Source organism: Buteo buteo, chromosome 26 (genome assembly GCF_964188355.1).
Source record: "Buteo buteo chromosome 26, bButBut1.hap1.1, whole genome shotgun sequence".
Lineage (NCBI taxonomy): Eukaryota > Metazoa > Chordata > Aves > Accipitriformes > Accipitridae > Buteo > Buteo buteo.
The window spans coordinates 17355080-17374050 of NC_134196.1; the positions used below are offsets into that span (position 1 = coordinate 17355080).

The following is an 18971-nucleotide window of genomic DNA, read 5'->3' on the forward strand; positions in this document are numbered from 1 at the left end:
CCGCTGCCGTTTCAAAACAAAAACGCGCTTCCATATTGCTCCAAGATTAATTTGCTCCTCCAAAAGGTTGCTCATCTGAACTGCCCTGTCACTTGCTCCCTGCATCATCGTTAATCCAGGAGAGCATCCTGCCACGCAGCCTGACCTTGTCCCAAACCAATGCCTTCAGAAAGCATCGGCAATAAGAGCTTCTCCCCAGACCTGCAGCCCAGAAGGGGCTGGGGCCGGGGTCATCTCTCGCAGGCCCTTACCTTCAGCTTGTGCTCCTTCCTGTTCACAATAACGGCACTGATCTGCTGGTCCATGAATATCAAGATGGTGCAGAGCAGAGCTGGGACGAGCGCAGCCAACACCGTCCACCAAGGGTTGGGTCCTATGGGGTTGATGAACCACCCGCGGTCGTCTCTGGTAGGCTGCAACAAAGCCCACACATCAGCATCGTCTCCCAGCCCAGGCACTCCACTGGCTTTCCTTTTCCCCTCCCTCCCTGTGTCAGAGCACCTCCCAGCCCTGGCTTCATGTCCCCCTCTCCCGTGGGCTTCAGCAGTGTCAGTCTCCTCTTTGCAAGCACCTCTAGGTACTTCTCCTGTAGGTATCTAGTTTTGGGGCCATCTTCTCGTTGCCAGGAGGAAGCAAGGCACTTGGAGGTGGAAGAGGAGATGGTCACACCACCAGCATCTCCTCCAGACTCAGCCCTGCCCTGCCCCGGCATCACCTTGTGGCACCCCCACGTGCCAAAACACCCCATTACCTTGAACGTGTGGGGGACCTGGAGCTTTGGCGATGGGATCCCAACCACAAAGTCAAGGAGCACCATGATGGCGATGGTGAGGAAAACAGCAAAGTCGCTCACCGTGGACCGTACCTGGGGCGAGAAACCAGAGGTGAAAGGGGCATGGCAAACAGGGCCGTAACGTGAGATGCAAGAGTTGCGGACATCCACAACATTCAGGCTGGTTAACCAAATCCCACCACCCCTCTGAGCACATGCAGCCTGATCCCTTGCTTAGATACTGTTGCTGTGTTTGTCCCCGTGAGATCTGGTGTCAGATAATAAAAAAAGCTTAATTAGGCGGACAAGGGTTGGTTTAAGTCAAAACCTAAAAATAATAACAATAATATTAAAAATAAGAAAAGAGATGTCTGCCACTACAGCTACACTCACAGCTACAACGGCAACAAGGCACTGAGGCATCCTTTAGTCCTCAAAAGGAACCTCCTCATTCGAATCTACTTTCCGCTCGAGCACATAATGCGCAGAAGGTAGGGAAAAAAACCCACAACCCCAACCCCCAAAACTTTGGGAAACCTGACTTCCTACTACCTGAGGAGGGGGAAAAAAAAAAAAATTAAAAAAAATCAAACCCCAAAAATCTTCAATCTGGGGCAGATCGCGAGGCAGGTGGGAAATGCTACGATGATTTTGCACTCACGGAAATGAGTGCGGGACATCCAAGCTCTTGGAGAGCTTGGCCTGCAAGGCCAACGTTTCCCAGCTTGACCATGGCGGGGCTAATACTGCTTAGTGCTCCAGGAAAGCCATTTTGGGAAACGAGTGTGGAGATGGACGCTGGCCACCATCTTCTACTTACTCTGGTTGGAAAGTAGCGGCTGGTTTTAAACTTCTTCAAGAAGCTTGACAGGGCAAAGGTGGCGAAGAAGAGGATGCAGCACCAGAGGAACACATCAGGCGTGTAGGGGCCGTCGCGTCCACAGGCAGGTCCTTGAAACTCCCCACGCAAATGCCGACATTCCTGGAGAAACAGAGCGTCAGGACACAAAGGCAGTGCACGTGCGGCAGGGAAACCTCGCGTAGCTAGGGGGTTTTGAGGATCTTGGTCCAAGATCCACGACCCTCTAACTGCTCCTGCCAATGGAGATTTATATGTAATGAGCAGCAGCAGCTGAACAAGTGACACATCGAACTATAGAGCGGAGAAACGAGATGTGAGGGGACACCATACCACGCACCCTCGGCACATCCTCTGCCTGCCATTCGAGCAATCGTGGCTAAAGAAGACACCAGAGGGGAAGGAAACACTGGAAACTCTTGGGGAGAGAGAGAGAGGGAAGAGGGAAGGAGGGCTAAAGACAACCATGGTAGGAAAGGAGGAGAAGAGACAAATCGTCCCTTCCCAGGGGAGGGCTCGCAGAACCTGGCCAAGAGGGGATGAAGGCCACCATAAGAGCCTGCCGCCCTAGGCCCGGGCTCTGCTTCCAGCAACAACAGCCTGAGAGGCTGCTCAGACATGCAAATTTATGCATGTACCTACAGACAGCACTGAACGAGAAAGCAAGGCCCAGAGTTACTAGGAACCCATTAAGGAGGCCAATTACTACCTTTCAAGCATGAACTTAAGTCCTACCTACAACTTCTACAATAATCAAACCATCCACTACTTAACCTTCCTCCCAGTCAGAAATACTGTCCGGCAACAGGCTTGAGGGGGGCACTTGCTACCTACCCACAACGTTGGGGACCAGGTAGACTGGGACAAGGTGGACTCTCCTCCCGAGGACCAAGCGGTTTTAACAAACCACACGCTAGATTTAAGCAAGGACTTTTCCGAGCAGCACTAGCACAGTTTGAAGCCCATCATTCCCTGAAGGGCTCTGACTTTTGCACCATGCAAATGCCCCTGGACCCCGTGGCCGCGGCGCGAGGAAGCAGTGGCTCGGGGCACTTACGGTCACCGTGAGGTTTTCCCAGGCGATGCCAGACACGTTGATCCCGTTGCTCGCCCAGAAACGCAGCGTTTCGTTGCTGGGATGGGTCGGTGCCTCACACTTACAGCTGGGAGGAGAGAAGCCAAGACAGGGGTAAGGGAAAGGCGATGGAGGTGCAGCCCGCAGCTCCTGCCAAGGGGCAGCAGCTTTCTCAGGGGGAAAAAAACCCACTAGTAGCTGGTGAGGAAGTCCAGCTTGCTGTGCATGTGCACAGGGTAGGTGTCTCGCAGGTGACTCAGCTTCTCCAGAGCCTCGTAGATGAAGATGATGCAGATGAGGGAGGCAAAGGCTTCTTCCGTGAAGCGGGTGACGTAGCACACCAAACAGCTGGCATCGGTGGCCACCAGCACTATGCACAAGAAGGCGGTCCACAGCCCAATGCACGCCCGCAGAGACAGATAGGAGAGCGTGTACTCCCTGGGAAAGCAAAATGAAACAAAGGCTGCAAAGGCCAGCAAGAGGCCCTGAGACATGCCTGCCTTCGGGGAAAACAGGGAGCAATTCTGGAGCGTGTCAAGGCTGCGGATGGGAAATGCAGTTTCCATGTACTACTACAGAGAGCCTCGGGGCTGTGGTGCAGGGTGTAGACCCACAGGAGGAGAGGCCAATTATTTAGTTACCACTGTTGAACAAGGATCTTGTGTTAACACCTTGGAGGCTGCTTGAGGTCAGGTCCCTCTTGGGCCAGGTGGTGTTCTCCCACATCACCCTGATGCCCTGACACTGAAACCAGCTGGGTTTGCACCCAGTCACCTGCTGCCAGCAAGCTGGGGCTTAATGATAAACCTTATGGCAATAAGGGTGGTTTATCTCCCATCAAAGCCATAGCAACAAAAGGACTGTCACTAAAATCTAGCAACTACCCCTAAGAAACAGAAAAGCAAAGCAAAGCATCTTTTCTCCATCACTGCCCCCTTCTGAAGGCTCTCGCAGCACCCAGCTGCGGCAGCCAGCCTTACTTGCAGAATTTGTAGAGGATCTTCTCAAACACGAGGACGGGTCCGGTGCTGCCGAGGATGGTGAGAGGTTGGCCGGCAAAGAGGCAATACACCACGCCGGCCATGGACGCGCCCAGCAGCGACTCCATGGCACTCTGTCCGGGGAAGAGAGGCAGCCGTGAGTAAATAAATCGTTAGGGAGAAACAAAAACCAAAGCCGATTCACTGCAGCGAGGACTTTGGCCTGACTTTTATCCTCCCCCATGCCCCCCAACAGAGAGAGGTGCTCACTATCTGGCCATTGGTCGCCTCCCCCAGCAGTCCCCCAAAGGTGATGACAGGGGACATGCAGGCACAGTAGAGGAAGAGGAAGGACGCCAGGCACTGCAGGCTCAGACCATCCCGGAAGTCGCTCCAGAACCACGGGGCTTTCCGCTTCACGTCCAGGGTCAAACCTCCAAAGAGCCTGCAGGAAGGAAAAAGAAGAGAGTCTGTTCTCTTGGAGGAACACGGTGACTTTGCTTTGCTGCAGAAGGGCAATCAGAAGCACGGAGTCACTTTCGTGGCTAAAAAGAAGCACTCTCCTTCCTCCCAAATCAAGGAAACCTGCGTGCAATGGTGATGGCTGGGGCTGAGCCCAGCTGCCCAGATCTCCCCCCTGCCCAGCCCAGGGGACCAAGCTGGCAATGCGGAGCCCCTTCGTTGAACCAGCTAACCCCAAAGACCTGCTAGAAGGGAGGGTGCATGCTCAGATTTGAGAAGCAAACAGAAAAAAAACCCAAACTATTAAAGCTCCCACCTTCCCGTCCGCTGCAGTTCAGGGCCACTGTGTTTCTCCAGCGTGCTGTGAGAAGCACTGTCGTCAAGAGCTCCTGGCATCTTCCTTTTTTCCTGTTAAAATGGAAGTAAGATAAAGCTATGGACTTGTAACCGCTGGCTTGTTTTGCTTCTGGTCTGGCTCTGTGACTGTGTCAGAGTGGGACCTTGTGAATTTGGGCCCCTGAACAGCATCCCCAGCCGTCCCGCCCGTCCCCCTCGCGCCTCCCACCTGCGAAGGGACGTTTTTCGGGGGCTCGATTCGGATCGATGGATCCCACTCTCCTGGCGGCAAGACCGTGACCTGATCCAGAAACTCGTCGATGCCAGCCACGAGGTCAGCCCCGTTCTTGGCTTTATAGGCAACGTCACGGAAAACCTGCCAATGGAAGACAACCTGGTGAGAGGACAACCCAGCTCGGAGGTCCTAACCAGTGCAATAAGCTCTTGGCTAAACGCAAGGCTTTTTCCCCAAAATTTCCTGCTGGAAAGGGCAGGAAATACTCCCCCAAAAGGAAAAATCTGTGCGTCAGGGCATTTGTAATCATCTCCCCCACGAGGCCCCCGTCCCCCATGGCACACCATACCCTTCTGCTTAAAGAGCAAGAGAAGTTTGACTGGCCCTGGCAATGCCACCACTGGGGACAGCGTGCTGGGGACCCCGGCAAGAAGGATGAGGTGCAGGATGCACCCCGGGTGGGATTTCAGCCTCCAGGATGTGGGGTGATGCAAATCTGCGTGTTCGCTTCGGGGTGAGAAAGAGGGCTGGGCTATTTGGAGAGCTGCGGGCAGCTGGGACAGCAAATCCTCTTCCTCACTACTTCAGAGACAGGGAGAGCTGAAGAAAGGCAAAAATGACCCGGAGCTATCTCATCTTGTCGCACCTCATCTGTCATGATAGTGGCCATGGACCTGCCGATCTCATGGTACTGATGGGCTTTTCCTTCTGGTCCAAGCAAAACAAACAGGAACCTGGGCAAGAAAAACAAAATGAGAGAGAGAAGAAGGTGTCCTTGCTCCAAGAGCACCCAAGGAAAGCCCTGGCAGCTCCCAGCCCGGAGCGTGGCTCAAGACGGGACACGTAGGCTCAGCGACGCCACGATGAATTTGAAATTCTTCAAAACCGACGGCAAATTTCATTTGGGGGCCAACTTTCATTACAATTGGCCGATGGGTTTAAAAGCTACAGCAGGGAATGGAGAAATGAAGGCGAGGAGATGCGGGTGGGGGAAACGTGCTTGCTCCCCCTCCCACTCGCCTTGTTCCCTTGGGACACCAAACTGATGCCTGCAACTCGATCTTTGGTTGGGTGTCTTTTTTACGGAAAAAATTTGCGCTTCTCATTCGCACCTTGTTGGGATGGGAACTTCCGTCATGCCCGAGAGGAGGACAGCCGGGCTCAGGCGGACAAATGCCACGATGGGCTGGTGAAGGAAATCCAGCTCTCCTACGAGCACGTTGGATGCTTCAGCCCCGGTGGGAATTTTCTTCATGAAGTGCAGCTCCGCCTGGGCACGACAAGCGATTTTCAGGCAATTACCCCAAAAGCAAAGCCCACAGCGCTCTGCAGCACACTCTCCAGCCAAGTTTGCAAGAGCAAATCTGGCCCTAAAGGCGTGAGAAAGCTACGAGTGTCTCACCTTGCTTAAATCCGTTGCTCTGCTCTCAGGGTTCACCCCATCTTTAGCTTCTGCAGCGGTGGGAGAAGGACAAGAGGTGATTGTTTGGGCTGGTAGGAAAAAGAAAGACACTCAGAAAGATGGACGAGGAGCAACTGGGACGCTTCTCCTTTGCCCGGACAAGTCTAATGGGGCCACAGCCCTGCAGAAAGCCTCACCTGGCTTGTAGAGGAGGTGCAGGTCTGACTGCCTCTTGCTCACATCAGCAAACGAGCAGACAGCGGGCAGAAGGTTGGTTGTCTTCTCGTTCTGATGGTGGTGCTTCCTCAAAAGGACTTCTCGAACTTGCGCCCGCACGTGCTCGTCAAACTCCGTGGACTGTTCTTGCTGGGCCAGGATCGTATCTGAGGATGGCAAAGGGAAACAAAGCCATCAGAGCAGAAACCCCAACAAGTCCCGACCCCCAAAGCCCCCAGGGAAGGCTGTGCCACACAGGCTGCACCCTAATGCCGGCTCAGCCTTGCATAGCAAGGCCTTTTAATAATGTTCAGCCTTTGCAGCCAAAACGAGAATTTTCTTCTGCTAAGAAACATGGCACCCAAGTGCTTATTCATCATTCCGCTAAGATAAATATTTCCCATTCTAAATGACGCAATTTTCTTGCCCGACCTGGCCTTTCTGACTCTACACGTTCACCCAAATTATAAGCGATCTATAGCACAGACGTTCCCAGAGCTTCCCGTGCTGATCGAGTGCAATTTGCCGAGCCCAGGGAGAAACGTGCTAAGAACGGCTCCGACTTCTCCAGCCCTTGAAAGGGCTGAATGGAGACCTGCCGCCAGTCAAAGATAACTTCTCCAAAGCGGCTTTTGCAATTAACTTCAAGTATCTTCCCCACAGAAATACACTGCTTGGTCATCGCCAGATAAACTCTGCCTTAAAACTCTTACATGCTGGATCTTAAGGCAAAAGCAAAAAAAAGAATGCGAGGAAACAGCTTGTAAGAAATAGTTCCTTTAAGGAGGTTCAGCTCTTACGCAGACTCTGTATTTCTAAGAGCAGCCTGCTAAGCCCTGACACACGCTCCTTTTTGGCTGCAGAATATTCTCTAGTGGCTTCTCCAACCCCACAAACTGCTTTCAAAAGGACCCTGCATTGGAATAAAAAAACGGTGCGACTGTTGCATGCCCAGTCTACATCCAAAAACAGCTCATGAGAAAAACACAGTGGCACTTCTGGAAAAGGACGTGCCATTGGGGCAGGGTTTGATTTGGGAGTGAAGAGCACCGTGGCGAGCTGAGCTCGGCCGTTCCCGGAGGGATGCAGCGCCCATGGTACCTGCAATCTCTTCGATGCTGTTGGCACAAATGTCCAGCAGCACCGACCCGTTGCTGATGCAGCTCCTCAGCTCGGAGAGGCTGTGCAAGGACAGCGTGCCAACGTAGGGCTTGCTCCAGCGCTCGCCGCCATCTTCCACGTCCTCCTCAAACTTCAGCCACCTGCGGACATCGGGTGCGATCAGCCCCATTGCAAGAAAACAGCCCCAGCTCTGCAACCCCTTTGACAGAGCCACGGGGTGGCAAGAGGAGAAGGCTCCTCGTGCCGCCACCTGCAGCTGCAAAAGCTTCGCGTCCTGGAGAGGAGAAAGCAGAGCCCACGGGCGCTGCCGGTGCAGGGACTCCTCTCCCACCGCAGCCAAGCAGCAGGGATTTACCTTGCCGTTTCCTTCCACTCGCCATCTCGGCCCTCTTTCACACAGATCTCATCCAGCTCGGAGAACAAGTGGTGAGAGAGGTGCTGCTCGTCCTCCTTGCTCCTGAGAATGAACTGCACCCGCTGGGACGGGGAGCCTGGGGGCAGAAGGCAAAGACCCATCCCGTTACTGCGCCTGAACACAGCTCGTCACGCTCACGTGCAAAGTGGCCATCAGCACCAGTGCAGCCATAAACACTGGGCTGGCCCCTCTCCTCTGCATCTGTCTGGGCTTGCACAGAGCCGTGGAGAAGGAGAAGCATCTAGTCCACCTCTGCATGATGATGGGCTGCTTTCCTTCCCCACATTGCCATTTTTAAAGCCAGGATCCCTCTAAGGAAGACGAGCCTAAACCCATTATGCATTTAACTGCATTAAAAAAAACACAAACAAAAAAAAACAACAAAAAAAAAGAAAACTTGGGAAAAAGAGGGTGTTGCTCAATACGGCCACTTTCCCTCGGAAGAACAGCAACTCACTCAAACTATCCACGGGGACCTGCTTGCAGAAGGCCCCAGCGCCCACGTTGCCCCCAGGAGTTTAGCGAATGCCGCGGTGGGACTTACAGTGGTAGCCCTGCTCCATCGGGGCAGAGTCCTTCTCCCGTTCCCCTTCCCGATGCTTCTGGCTGTGGCGTCGGTGATGCCGGTGGCTCTGCCTAACCAGTGGCATCCGCGCGCCCACGTACAGGGTCCGGTGGCCTGCGAAAAAGCAGCGGTTTTTGCAGCACTCTCGGCATTGCGGCAATGGTTGAGGTGGCCGGTGCCTTGCTAAGCCACGGTTATATATCCCAGGAGCAACGCCAGCTTCCCTGAATGTTATTTTCACTGGACCTCCTTTTTTCCAAGCCTATTTTACTCGAGCTTTGCAACAACACAGCAACAACAAGTGTTGGCTCTGGGTCATCTAAAAGTGCCCCCAAAGTATTGGACCTCTTCTCAAATTCCAGCTTCGGCTGGACAACACTCAGACTTGCTCATTAAGCAGCAACACAAGCTAATTATTTTCAAAATCTCTGTATGGCACGAGGCGACAAGAGACGATCAAATCAGTCCCATCGTAATGAACTCCAGAACAAAAAAAGAAAATCACAGCCCCGCGTCTGCAGCCCTGAAATGATTCTCCTGACCTCTCCAAGCCAGGAGCAGCCTCTGCGAGAAAAAAAGCCGTGAATTATCGAGCCCTGTGGCTACAACTCACACCGTGGCCTCCCGGGGGGCTTTTTCCCTCCGTTTAAAAAGCCGTAATAGTAAAAAACGTGACAATAACTGTGCTGCTTCATTGAGAAGCGCGGCACGTTTTGCTGCACGTGATGTGACACCCGACAAGGCACACAGGAGAGACTTTGTGCAATGGGAAAACACGCTGGGCTGGTGGCTCCTCTACCAGGATCTCAGCAGAGACTCACCTTCCAACTCCTCCTCCTCATAGCGAACACTGACAGTGTTGCTCCTTCTTCCCCGGTCAATCACTGCCTCCTCGTCATGTCTCTGTTTAGCAACGACAAGAAGGGAAAAGTTGGGGCTGGGGGTGGAGAGCTCCCTTACGTCCTCCCAGCCATCACCCACCCCTGCGTCCACGCGAGTCCACGAGCCATCACGCCTCTACGTGCCGCCTCCTCCTCCTTCAGGCACAGCCCTAAAACCACGGACTTGTAGGAGGTTTTCCTTCCCATACGCAAATAAAACAGCCCATAACATCACCTCTACTGTATACCACGAGAGTCTGGACGTCTTTAATACAGCAGGAGAGGGATGAGTGTTTCAGACCAAAAAAACCCACCTCCTGCTTTGTTCTTGAGGTTCCTGTCTAAAAAAGTGATTTCCAAACTGGAAAAAAAACAACCCCAACCCACAAAACTGCACTTTTGAGCCCCGGCCGTGCTACCTGTAACTCTTCCAGAAGTGTCATTTTGTAACCCCCGTTTGGGTTCATCCTCACGTCAGTCACTGGGTTTCGGGGACAACTGAACCTCCAGGTCAGTCAGGGGGCCCGATTCCCCAGGAACTGATGGAGTAGCCCTCACGGGAGGAGCTAAGTGGCACCCAGTGTGCACCAACTCCAGAGACACAATAGGGACCATTGTGAAATCACAAGCTATGATGCGGATCCAGGCAGCTACTTAAAGCCATGCACCCCTAGAGCCTTCCCGCTTGGAAAACTTAGTGCCTGGGGAGAAGCCAGCTCTGCTTTGAGCAAAAACTCTCCAGAACAGAGAAACTTCCTGCATGAGAGGTGTCAGGCTCAAAAGTGTGCAGAAGGAAAACCCTTCACAGGCTCGTTCACCCTCCTGAGAAGCAAAGCCCACTAGCAGCATCATGTTTTCTCTCTTTTTCTTTCTAACAGTAGAGCTGAAGCTCTAGCATCCTGAGGATAACAGGAGGCACAAATACGGTAGGGAAAAAGAATATCTTATTGGATCAATGGGTAGATTCAGAAAAAAACCCTGCTACACAGTAGTTTATCCTGGCTGCTAGCTAGAACCAAGAAGACTGTTTTTTCCACCTGGGTCAACAGTTCCGGTGAAACATACTACCCGCCTAGGACAGCTGCATCTGAGGAACAAGAATTAGTTATCTGCAATACAAGGAATAACAATGAGTCATTTAGTGCCATGATATTCATCAGGCTGCACAGAGAAACAAGAGACAAATGCATTTGAATAACCATGTCTTGTGTTACGTTTTAACCACTTAACATTCCATGAGAAATACCCCAAGAGCTCAAGAAGAAAGAGCAGAAAGACAGGAGACAGGTGAAAGCCTAGAGCGCCAGCTAGACGGAATGAAAGACCCTTCCAGCAACAACAGCCTGAGAGGCTGCTCAGACATGCAAATTTATGCATGTACCTACAGACAGCACTGAATGAGAAAGCAAGGCCTGGGGGGATCATTTCCCCTCTGCTCAGGGCTGCTGGGGCCAGTCTGTGTGCTCTGTCCAGACTGGGCTCCCCAGGACAAGACTGGGACTCACTGGGGCGAGCCCAGCAAAGGGCCACAAAGGTGACGAAGGGACTGGAGCACTTTTCATATGCGGAGAGGCTGGGAGAGCTGGGACCCTTCAGCCTGGAGAAGGCTCAGGGAGCTCTTATCCATGTACATCTGATGGGAGGGAATGAAGAAGAGGGAACCGGGCTCTTCTCAGCAGCGCCTTCTGGCAGGACAAGAGGCAAAGCGCACAAACTGCAAAACATGAAATTAAAGCTGAACACAAGAAAAACTTTCTGACTGCAACTGTGGTCGAGCACTGCAACCGGTTGCCCACAGAAGTTGTGGTGTCTCCACCCTTGGAGTCCACTCAAAACCTGAGGGGACACGTCCTGGGCAACCTGCTCTGGGTGACCCTGCTTGAGCAGGAGGGCTTGGACTCGATGATATCAAAGGTCCCGAAAACCTCAACGGTTCTGTGAAAGCCACAGACAGAGATCTCTGCCTCAAGCCGAGAGGCAGCAGTCATCAGCCGACTCAGAGGAGCAGGCTGGGAGGCAGCTAGAAAACTCTTCCCAGTTCCTCCCTTGTCATCCCTGCCTCAGGTGTGCAAGCCAGTGCACCGCTTTGTTGAGCCGCCCAGTTCTCATCCCGCTGTGATTCTGCAGGTAACGTTAACACAAAGGAGTGAGAGGGGAAGAGCTTTAGTTAACGGCATGGGAACCTGAAAGCACAGGACAACTTTTCCCCAAACGTGGGCAATGCTGCTTAGATTCTGTCACCTAGGGAAGAGAAGGAAGACGACAAATGGGCCAAAGGGTTACACAGGAATGAAATACGAGGAAGGTGCAAGAGACATCAAAAACATCGATATGTGCCCCAGAAGACTATTTTGTAGTCAACTGACCTGCCCACACCCGACTGTGGGCATGAGGCCTCCGCTCCGACTTCCACTCTTCTCCTCTTCACCACTTCTTCCACTGCAGCACTATCTGACACTTCTTTTCTTCTCTTGACCTTCAAAACATTGCAAACTTGGTATTGATAAAATTTGATTTTGACTTTTCTATTTTAGAACAAAAGTCAGACTTAATATACATCTGTGTTTCGCAACATTGTCCAGGCTTATACAACAAAAACCAAAAAATGACTCAGGAATAAAAGATTAGCTGCCTTATTCAAACAGAAGGTAAGCACTGAGAGGCCATCCAGAGAATTATGCTCAACAGTTTTAAAGAAGAACTACTGCTTCCCAGGACATCCTATTGGCTCCATTTTTAGAGGAGGGCCTAGGAACATAATTAGCAGGAACGTAATGCTAGCAGAGAGAGCGGGATTTCCTCGGGGGGAATTTGGACAGGACACCTTCACTAATTCACTCCATCTTCAGACACTTACCTGTATTGAAAACAAACCCACCCTGAGATCTCACTAAACAACTACTTTCCAAAGAAGCTTAACTTGGTTGTTTTCGACACATGCAGCACTTAGGAAACTACTTCATTATTCAGCACTATTGACCTCATACAGACTCTCACAGCGAAGAAACCATTTGACAGCTCAGCTCAGACTTGGCGAAAACACATTTAACTGAAGCCAGCATGGCTCTCATGTCCTCAGGCAGGACTTCATTCAAAGTCCGCTGGAATTGACAGGAAGGTTTCCCTCAACTTGGATGGTTCTAGGTGAGAATTCACTCCCACCTTACACTGCCTGACTGACACCCAGAAACAGGACAACTACAGCATTGCCTAGATATATCTTCTGCTTCTCCAGACTACTTGGAATATCACTTTTTTTAAAAAAAAAAACAACACACAAAAGAGAACCACACACGCAACTTAAAAGCTCATCACTGCCCTTGTTTACTTCTTTACCTGTAACAGAGGTATTGTAAAATCTGGTGAATATTTGGTGACTGGACTTTCTTTAACCAACTTTATAGTACATTTTTGCATTGCACCACACGTCCTGAGAACAAGATAAATGACTTAGAAACAATGCTGGACTTGCATATGATATCTTGAAACCGAAGAACTGCAAATACAGCTCTTTCAGAATTCCTGGCTGTGAATAACACAAGCCAGTGGGATGGGGACAATTGCTTTGGACTACTTGTCCATTTGATAAGGGAGACCAGAATATCTACTAAGTGCTCACAAGACAGACCAGCTGCAGCCTTTCCCAGGGACCAATCATCAGAACAGGAAACAGTAAGAAAAAAACCTCAGTTTTCACAACAGAGGAGGTTCAATGCAGAGTCCCACAGAGGTCTCAGCTGGGGCCTGAGGCTCTTCAGGGAATTCATAGAAAACCTGGAAAATGAGACACTAGGGAGGTGACAACATTTGCTAATTATACAAAAGACATTATTACCATTATTACTATCATTATTTAGAAAAACAAATGCATTCTTTCTTTAGGAAAACAGAAACAAAGAGCGTGAAATTCAACGTCAACAAATGTAGTCAAGCATAAGGAAGAAAAACACATGTTCCATATATATATGTGCTGGCTCCAGCCTAGTTACCGACATTCAAGAATGAAGGCTGGGAGCCACTGGGCATTGCTTCATAAAAATACTAGCTGAAGAGTCAGCAGTGGGTGAAAAGGCAAAGAGAAATTCCAGACATTTTCAAAAAAAGCAATACAGGACAAAAGAGAACACATTGCTATGCTCTATTTCAAATCCATGGTACAGCCATACCGCACGCAGTTTTGCTCCCTCTCATTCAAAGACACAGTGGAGGAAGGGAAAGGGAAAAGCAAGACATAGATCATAGATGTTTCCAGACATTATCCAAACATAACCATAGTGAATTACCACAAGATACGCCGTGCTGAAATAGAGCCGAGTTCTAGATACATCGTGCAAATGTAGGGATAAGGCACGAGGTGGACATTCTCATGTTTGAATCTCATCTTCGATACTCTCTCCCATTTACTGACATCTGAGAACAACAATAAGACTTAAGAACATAGCACTAACATTTCAAAGGAGCAGGAGTCCTCTTGTAAAGCTTCAAAAGTCATACCACACTGAACGTATATGCAGAAGGGAGCACCTACAATCTGTCCGTATGAACTTGGTGAAAAAGCGCTAGTAACACATTACAAGAAACACTCACCCAGGTGACACTCTCCCATCAGTTGCTTGCATTAATAGCATTGTGTTTCCTTAACTGTATCTGGCTTCAGTCCTGACATCTTCCCGCAAGAAACAACATGCCAGGCGCTCCCAACCCTGTGAATAAAACCTCATCAGCTTTCCTAACTAAAAAGTAATTTTTTAAAAAACTGAAAAGGACTAGGATTCACAGGAGTAGCGTCATTACATTCACTTCACAGTTCAAAATGGGAGGACAAAAGATAATTGACATGACAAACGCCACAGTTACAGACGTTCCTTCCTGGGGGTGCAGTTCGCACACCTAGGAGCTCACGCGTGCAAGAATGGGTGATGCCAGGCAGCAGTCTCCTTACGTGCCTCTGATCTCAGGAAGAAACAGGTAACATGAATACTTTTACTCCATTTGCTAGCAGAAACTAACATCCTGAGGACCAGAGATGGAGCCCAAGATTTGCCTAGATGAAACGCTGACGCAATCAGTTCCTTTAAGGGATGAAATTGTTTGTTTGAGTTTGGCTTCAAGGACTCCCACAGCTGGTGATTAACTAAGAGGTATGCTACAGCGAGGAGCCCGACACACAGATTGCAGGACAACTCATCACGCCAGGCCTCTGAGCTTGCAGTTCTCCGCAGGGCCCGGTGCTGGCTGAGCAGGTGGATGGACTTCCCAGTTCTAGAAATACAAGCTCGGGAATCAAACCCTCCTCAAGCACGCAGGCAAAACTGGCTGCGCTTTAGCGAAGCAAACCAACAACAAGGCTTCGTTTGTTTGGGTGCCTCCTCTCTGACAATGCTCTGGGCTACTTTCTCTTCCTGGCAGTAAGAGGAATAAGTTGCTCTCATACATACCAGCTTCTGACAGGGAAAGAGGATGATCTCGTTCTTGCCTGCTAGGACCAGGGGTGGCAATAACGCAGTCTGCCGAGACTGGAAGGGAATGCCTTGGAGGCGGAAACACGTGGGTGTTCATTACTCCTGGGCACTCGGAATCACGGGAGGTGATGATGCCAAAGGGCCTGATCCGATTCACAAACTGACACACCTTAGGACTGAAAAGGCTTCTCCTTCAACTAACTTACTTTTCTCTGCAACAACAGCCTCAGGAGAGTAACTTCTTCTTAACCCTTTACACTACAGCAACTACAATGTTTAATCCTAATGTACCTTACAAGAAAACTACTGCGGTCTTCTCTACTAGTGGGCCAACACTGCTGCGCCTGTAAGGAGCGCTTTACGTTTTATTAACCTTTTGAAACAACGCACTAGCTTTCCTTGCAATCGCATTACGTGGGCTTCCTGGGACTTTACATATACACGTTTGTTTTCTCTGGCTAAATCAGATTTGGAACGCAGGGGTGGCCATCTGAAAACACTGCAAAACATTCTTTTTACGTACATCAGTTCTCTGGTGAAGGCAACAACTGAGGAGGATCTTCAGCTAGTGTAAAACTGCAAAGCTCAAAGGACTCGTACTCCAGCTAAAGATCTGCGCACTACTAGGCAGGAATGTCAAATTAAGCAATGCCCAACAGATACAAGTCATTGGATCTTTTCTTTTACAAGTAGGAAAGAAAGGGTACACAGAAAGATAGTGAAGTGGTCTGTAGAAAATGGATGTAAATCATCAAGATTTCCGAGGATTACTCGAATTGCTTCCTGGAGAGGCCAAAATAAGAAAGGAAGGAAGAATATTAACAAGATAGCCACAATTCCACTGTCAAGTACAGTTTTCAGGCTTGGGAAAAAAATAACATTGCAGTTTGCAGGAGTCATGGAAGAGCAGGTTCCAGATATTTTGCTTTTCCTCTTCCCCTTCTTCCCCCTGCTCCCTCCCATCACCTCAGAGCATGCTGCCCTAACAGATTCACAGAAACTGAAGTGAATGAATATCTTAACCCTGAATTAACATGGAAGCATTACTATGGAGAGTGGAGGTGTGCTTTTAAATTTAAGAAGTTCTACATTTAAGAAGCCTCCTCCTTGCCAGCACAACACATGCAGTATTGACCTGTTTCAAAAATAAACATATTCCCCTTTTTCAGAATATTGACCCAATTCAGTTACAAAGGAACTGTAATTCAGCTCCAACAAACTCCTGCTTTATAAAGGGGAAACTTTTTCTAGGAATACCTTTCAGTATTTTCAAAAGTGAAAAAGAAAAAAAAAAAAGAACCAATAATTTTCTGTATCAGTTAAGATCAGCACACTTTCTTCAATACTATTTACAATGCTACTACTGTACTCTGAAGATTTGTTTAAACTTAACTAACAGGAGCATTTTTAAGCAGGCAGTATATTGGTCTCATTTCCTCGGGAATGGCAGGGGCTTTCTTCTGTCTCAGGAAGAAGATGACAACAACAGAACTCATCAGCTGTCACCGAGCTTGGCCACAAAGTAATGGCGTCATTAAAAGAACGTCCCCTGGCTCCCACAGCTATGAGGAAAGCACATGCAATTGAGCATTAGATTAGCTGCTATCAAGCTAGCTCACCAGTACTGCCACAGCTCCTGAAAAACTAGGAGGGTCTGACAGCTAGTCAAGCCTGAGAAGTTCAAAGCAGTGGTCAGGTCTGGGGCTGAGAGCGAAACCACGGGAAAGTGCTACTGCAGAACGAATCTGAACAGGAACCAGCAAGGCATGGAGTGCAACGAGCTCCACAAATAGGAGTTTTCATTTGTCCAATTTCAACAGGCAGTAGCTTCTTTGAAGTATTTCTGATAAAAGCATTACTCGCGCTAATGCTGCCTGTTGATGACACTTTTCATTTACGTCATTTTTTTCACCCTCGTACTCTCTAGAGAAGTTCCCCATTACTCGCACTTGAAATGCTGCATTTGACAAAACGTCCTCCGTCCCATAACAAACAAAAGATTTGCTCAGCCTAACATTCAGCTAAGCTCCCGTGGACCTGCTTCATCTCCTACCTCTAACTCCTTGACAGCACTTTCAGTGGTGTCGAGATCCAGACCGCTGTGAAACAAACAGAGAGTTAGTCCCACCCCAGCCAAAAAGCAACAGAGCTACGTTCCTTGTAAGAGTTTAAACAACAACAAAACATCATTCCCATTGCACAGAGAAAATACTTAGCAGGCAGATGAATTCCCAGTTTATTGTTCTTAAAAAACATCCAGTCTTCCACAAGGACTGTTCCTTTTCAATTTTCTGCCCATTTGTATTTTGTGCATCTGAGGATACAAAGGATGAGAGATCAGATCTTTTCAGTCAATCCTCACTAACCTTTAGGACTGGGGTTTTTGACAAGGTGCCCTCAAACCAGCACCTCTCTCTTCCAGCCTATCGCAATGCCATTCTGCTCAAGGGACTAAAAGAAGGAACCGGCAGGACGTGTCTCTCAATCCCCTCCACAGTGCAAACCTGCAGAGGAACGGGCCTTCACAGCATTGGAGCTAGGCCCTGTGATGCTGGGAGTTGGGTACTGCCTGCATCAAACTGTGTTCGCACCTATTAACGACATCTTTTGTAAGCCAGCTTCTCAAAAGTTGTTCATTGCCAGGTATCGGCCCACAATACAATGCACAGGGAGAGAGAAGGTCTCAAAGAAAAGCTGAACCCATTAAGAAGTAAACAAATGTCGCACAAGTGTCACTTGGAAATAAGGAAATAGGGTGGAGTGTAAGGAATTACGGCATGCAAGTATTCGCTGGTATATGGTCTGGCAGGCAGCCACTCTCATATCCTCCACATTCAGGGGCCCCAGCCAGAACTCGGTCAGAGATGAGAACTTTCCTTCCTCTTCAGAAAGGCCCTCTCCTTGCTTAATATGGAAGAAGTTAATGAAAGGAGTTACACAGCGCGCCACAGCAGAAGGACAGATATCACCCACCCAAGACTTATGCTGTGGTCATGAAGTCTTCAGGAATCAGCAGGGACACAAAAGTACGATTCAGGAAGGGACGCTGAAGCGGCGATGAGGGGAAGAGGGTGGAAAGAATGGAAGAAAGCAAGGCGCGATGACAGGCTGCCAAACTCAAACAAATGCAGTGCTCTCTCTACCATCGGGAGATCAAACACCTGCAGGCTGCTCAGAAACGTACGCACACTACTGGCAGTGCTGTCCAAAGGGATTACGCTGAGGGAAAGAGCTCGGTCACAGACAAGAGCAACGTTTCAAGCATCTTCTGAACACCACACGACACCACAAGACAGACAACACGCCTTCCTCTCCAAAATCAACACAGAGAACAAAACAAGGAGGAAGGTTAATCCTCCTGGATCTGACACTATTCCAGCAGAATGCTAATAAGCAAAGCTAAAGAAACAACTGCATTTCAATTCATCCCAAAATAAAGTCATGTGGCAGAATTTCAAAGACTCGGCCTACTTCTCCAAAGGAAAAAGGAGACTAGTGTGGCACGAGATTTAATGCAGCTTCAGGTCTGGAGACAGCCTAATTGGCGTGGTGTTCATAGCACAGTCTCTTCAATTCTGCAGCAGCTAACAACAGTCACTTCCAGAGTAAAGCCAGGCCCTGGCAATGCCTGTACACATCTCATTGCAAAAGCAAATTCACTCACACTCATAAAACCACTCTCTAGGTCCCTGGCTGCCGACCCCAAACGCGCTCCCCCGCAGGAGCTCCCCGGACCCTGCTCGGGGCACCAGGGCTGGGCTCAGGAAGGAGTTTTTCCCCCGGGCAGATTGGCACAGGTCCCGGGGGGGTTCGCCTTCCTCTGCAGCACTGAGCACAGCCCCTTGCCGGGGTCCTCGGGGCCATTTCTGGCCAGCGAGTCCCTGCTGTTGCAGGAGCAGGAGTCCAGCTGTGCCCTCCAGCCCTCCGCCTCTCTTCCCTGGGCCAGCTTGGCAGGGGAACCTCACGTCTCCAGGTCACCTGCAAAACAAGGAGCCTCAAGGAAGCCGACTTTTCCCTGCTGCTTTTAAGCTGGCACACTTCCGTGGGGAGAAGAGAAAGCCTGGGGGTGTGTGGGGGGGTGTCTTAGCTATCTATCTATCTCTCTAAATCTGCTGGGAGGGAATGAAGACGAGGGAGCCAGGCTCTTCTCAAGAGTGCCCACTGAGAGCACCAGAGGCAACAGGCACAA

The 18971-nt window shown here is 49.9% G+C and overlaps 1 protein-coding gene across 1 annotated transcript in view; it reads right to left on the reverse strand.

The window, feature by feature from the left end:
• LOC142044844 (electroneutral sodium bicarbonate exchanger 1-like) overlaps positions 1–16722 on the reverse strand; it is a 28721-nt gene extending 11999 nt beyond the window's left edge. The window contains exons 1-17 of the mRNA XM_075057763.1: positions 16681–16722; positions 9261–9456; positions 8407–8553; positions 7815–7950; positions 7439–7599; positions 6319–6504; positions 6122–6210; positions 5832–5989; positions 5366–5453; positions 4714–4860; positions 4465–4556; positions 3957–4131; positions 3687–3820; positions 2899–3144; positions 2689–2794; positions 752–865; positions 252–413 (exon numbers count right to left, since the gene is read on the reverse strand). Coding sequence (XP_074913864.1) covers positions 252–413; positions 752–865; positions 2689–2794; positions 2899–3144; positions 3687–3820; positions 3957–4131; positions 4465–4556; positions 4714–4860; positions 5366–5453; positions 5832–5989; positions 6122–6210; positions 6319–6504; positions 7439–7599; positions 7815–7950; positions 8407–8553; positions 9261–9456; positions 16681–16722 — 2379 coding nt within the window. The remainder of the gene's footprint in view (positions 1–251; positions 414–751; positions 866–2688; positions 2795–2898; positions 3145–3686; positions 3821–3956; positions 4132–4464; positions 4557–4713; positions 4861–5365; positions 5454–5831; positions 5990–6121; positions 6211–6318; positions 6505–7438; positions 7600–7814; positions 7951–8406; positions 8554–9260; positions 9457–16680) is intronic.
• Positions 16723–18971: the final 2249 nt, after the last annotated feature.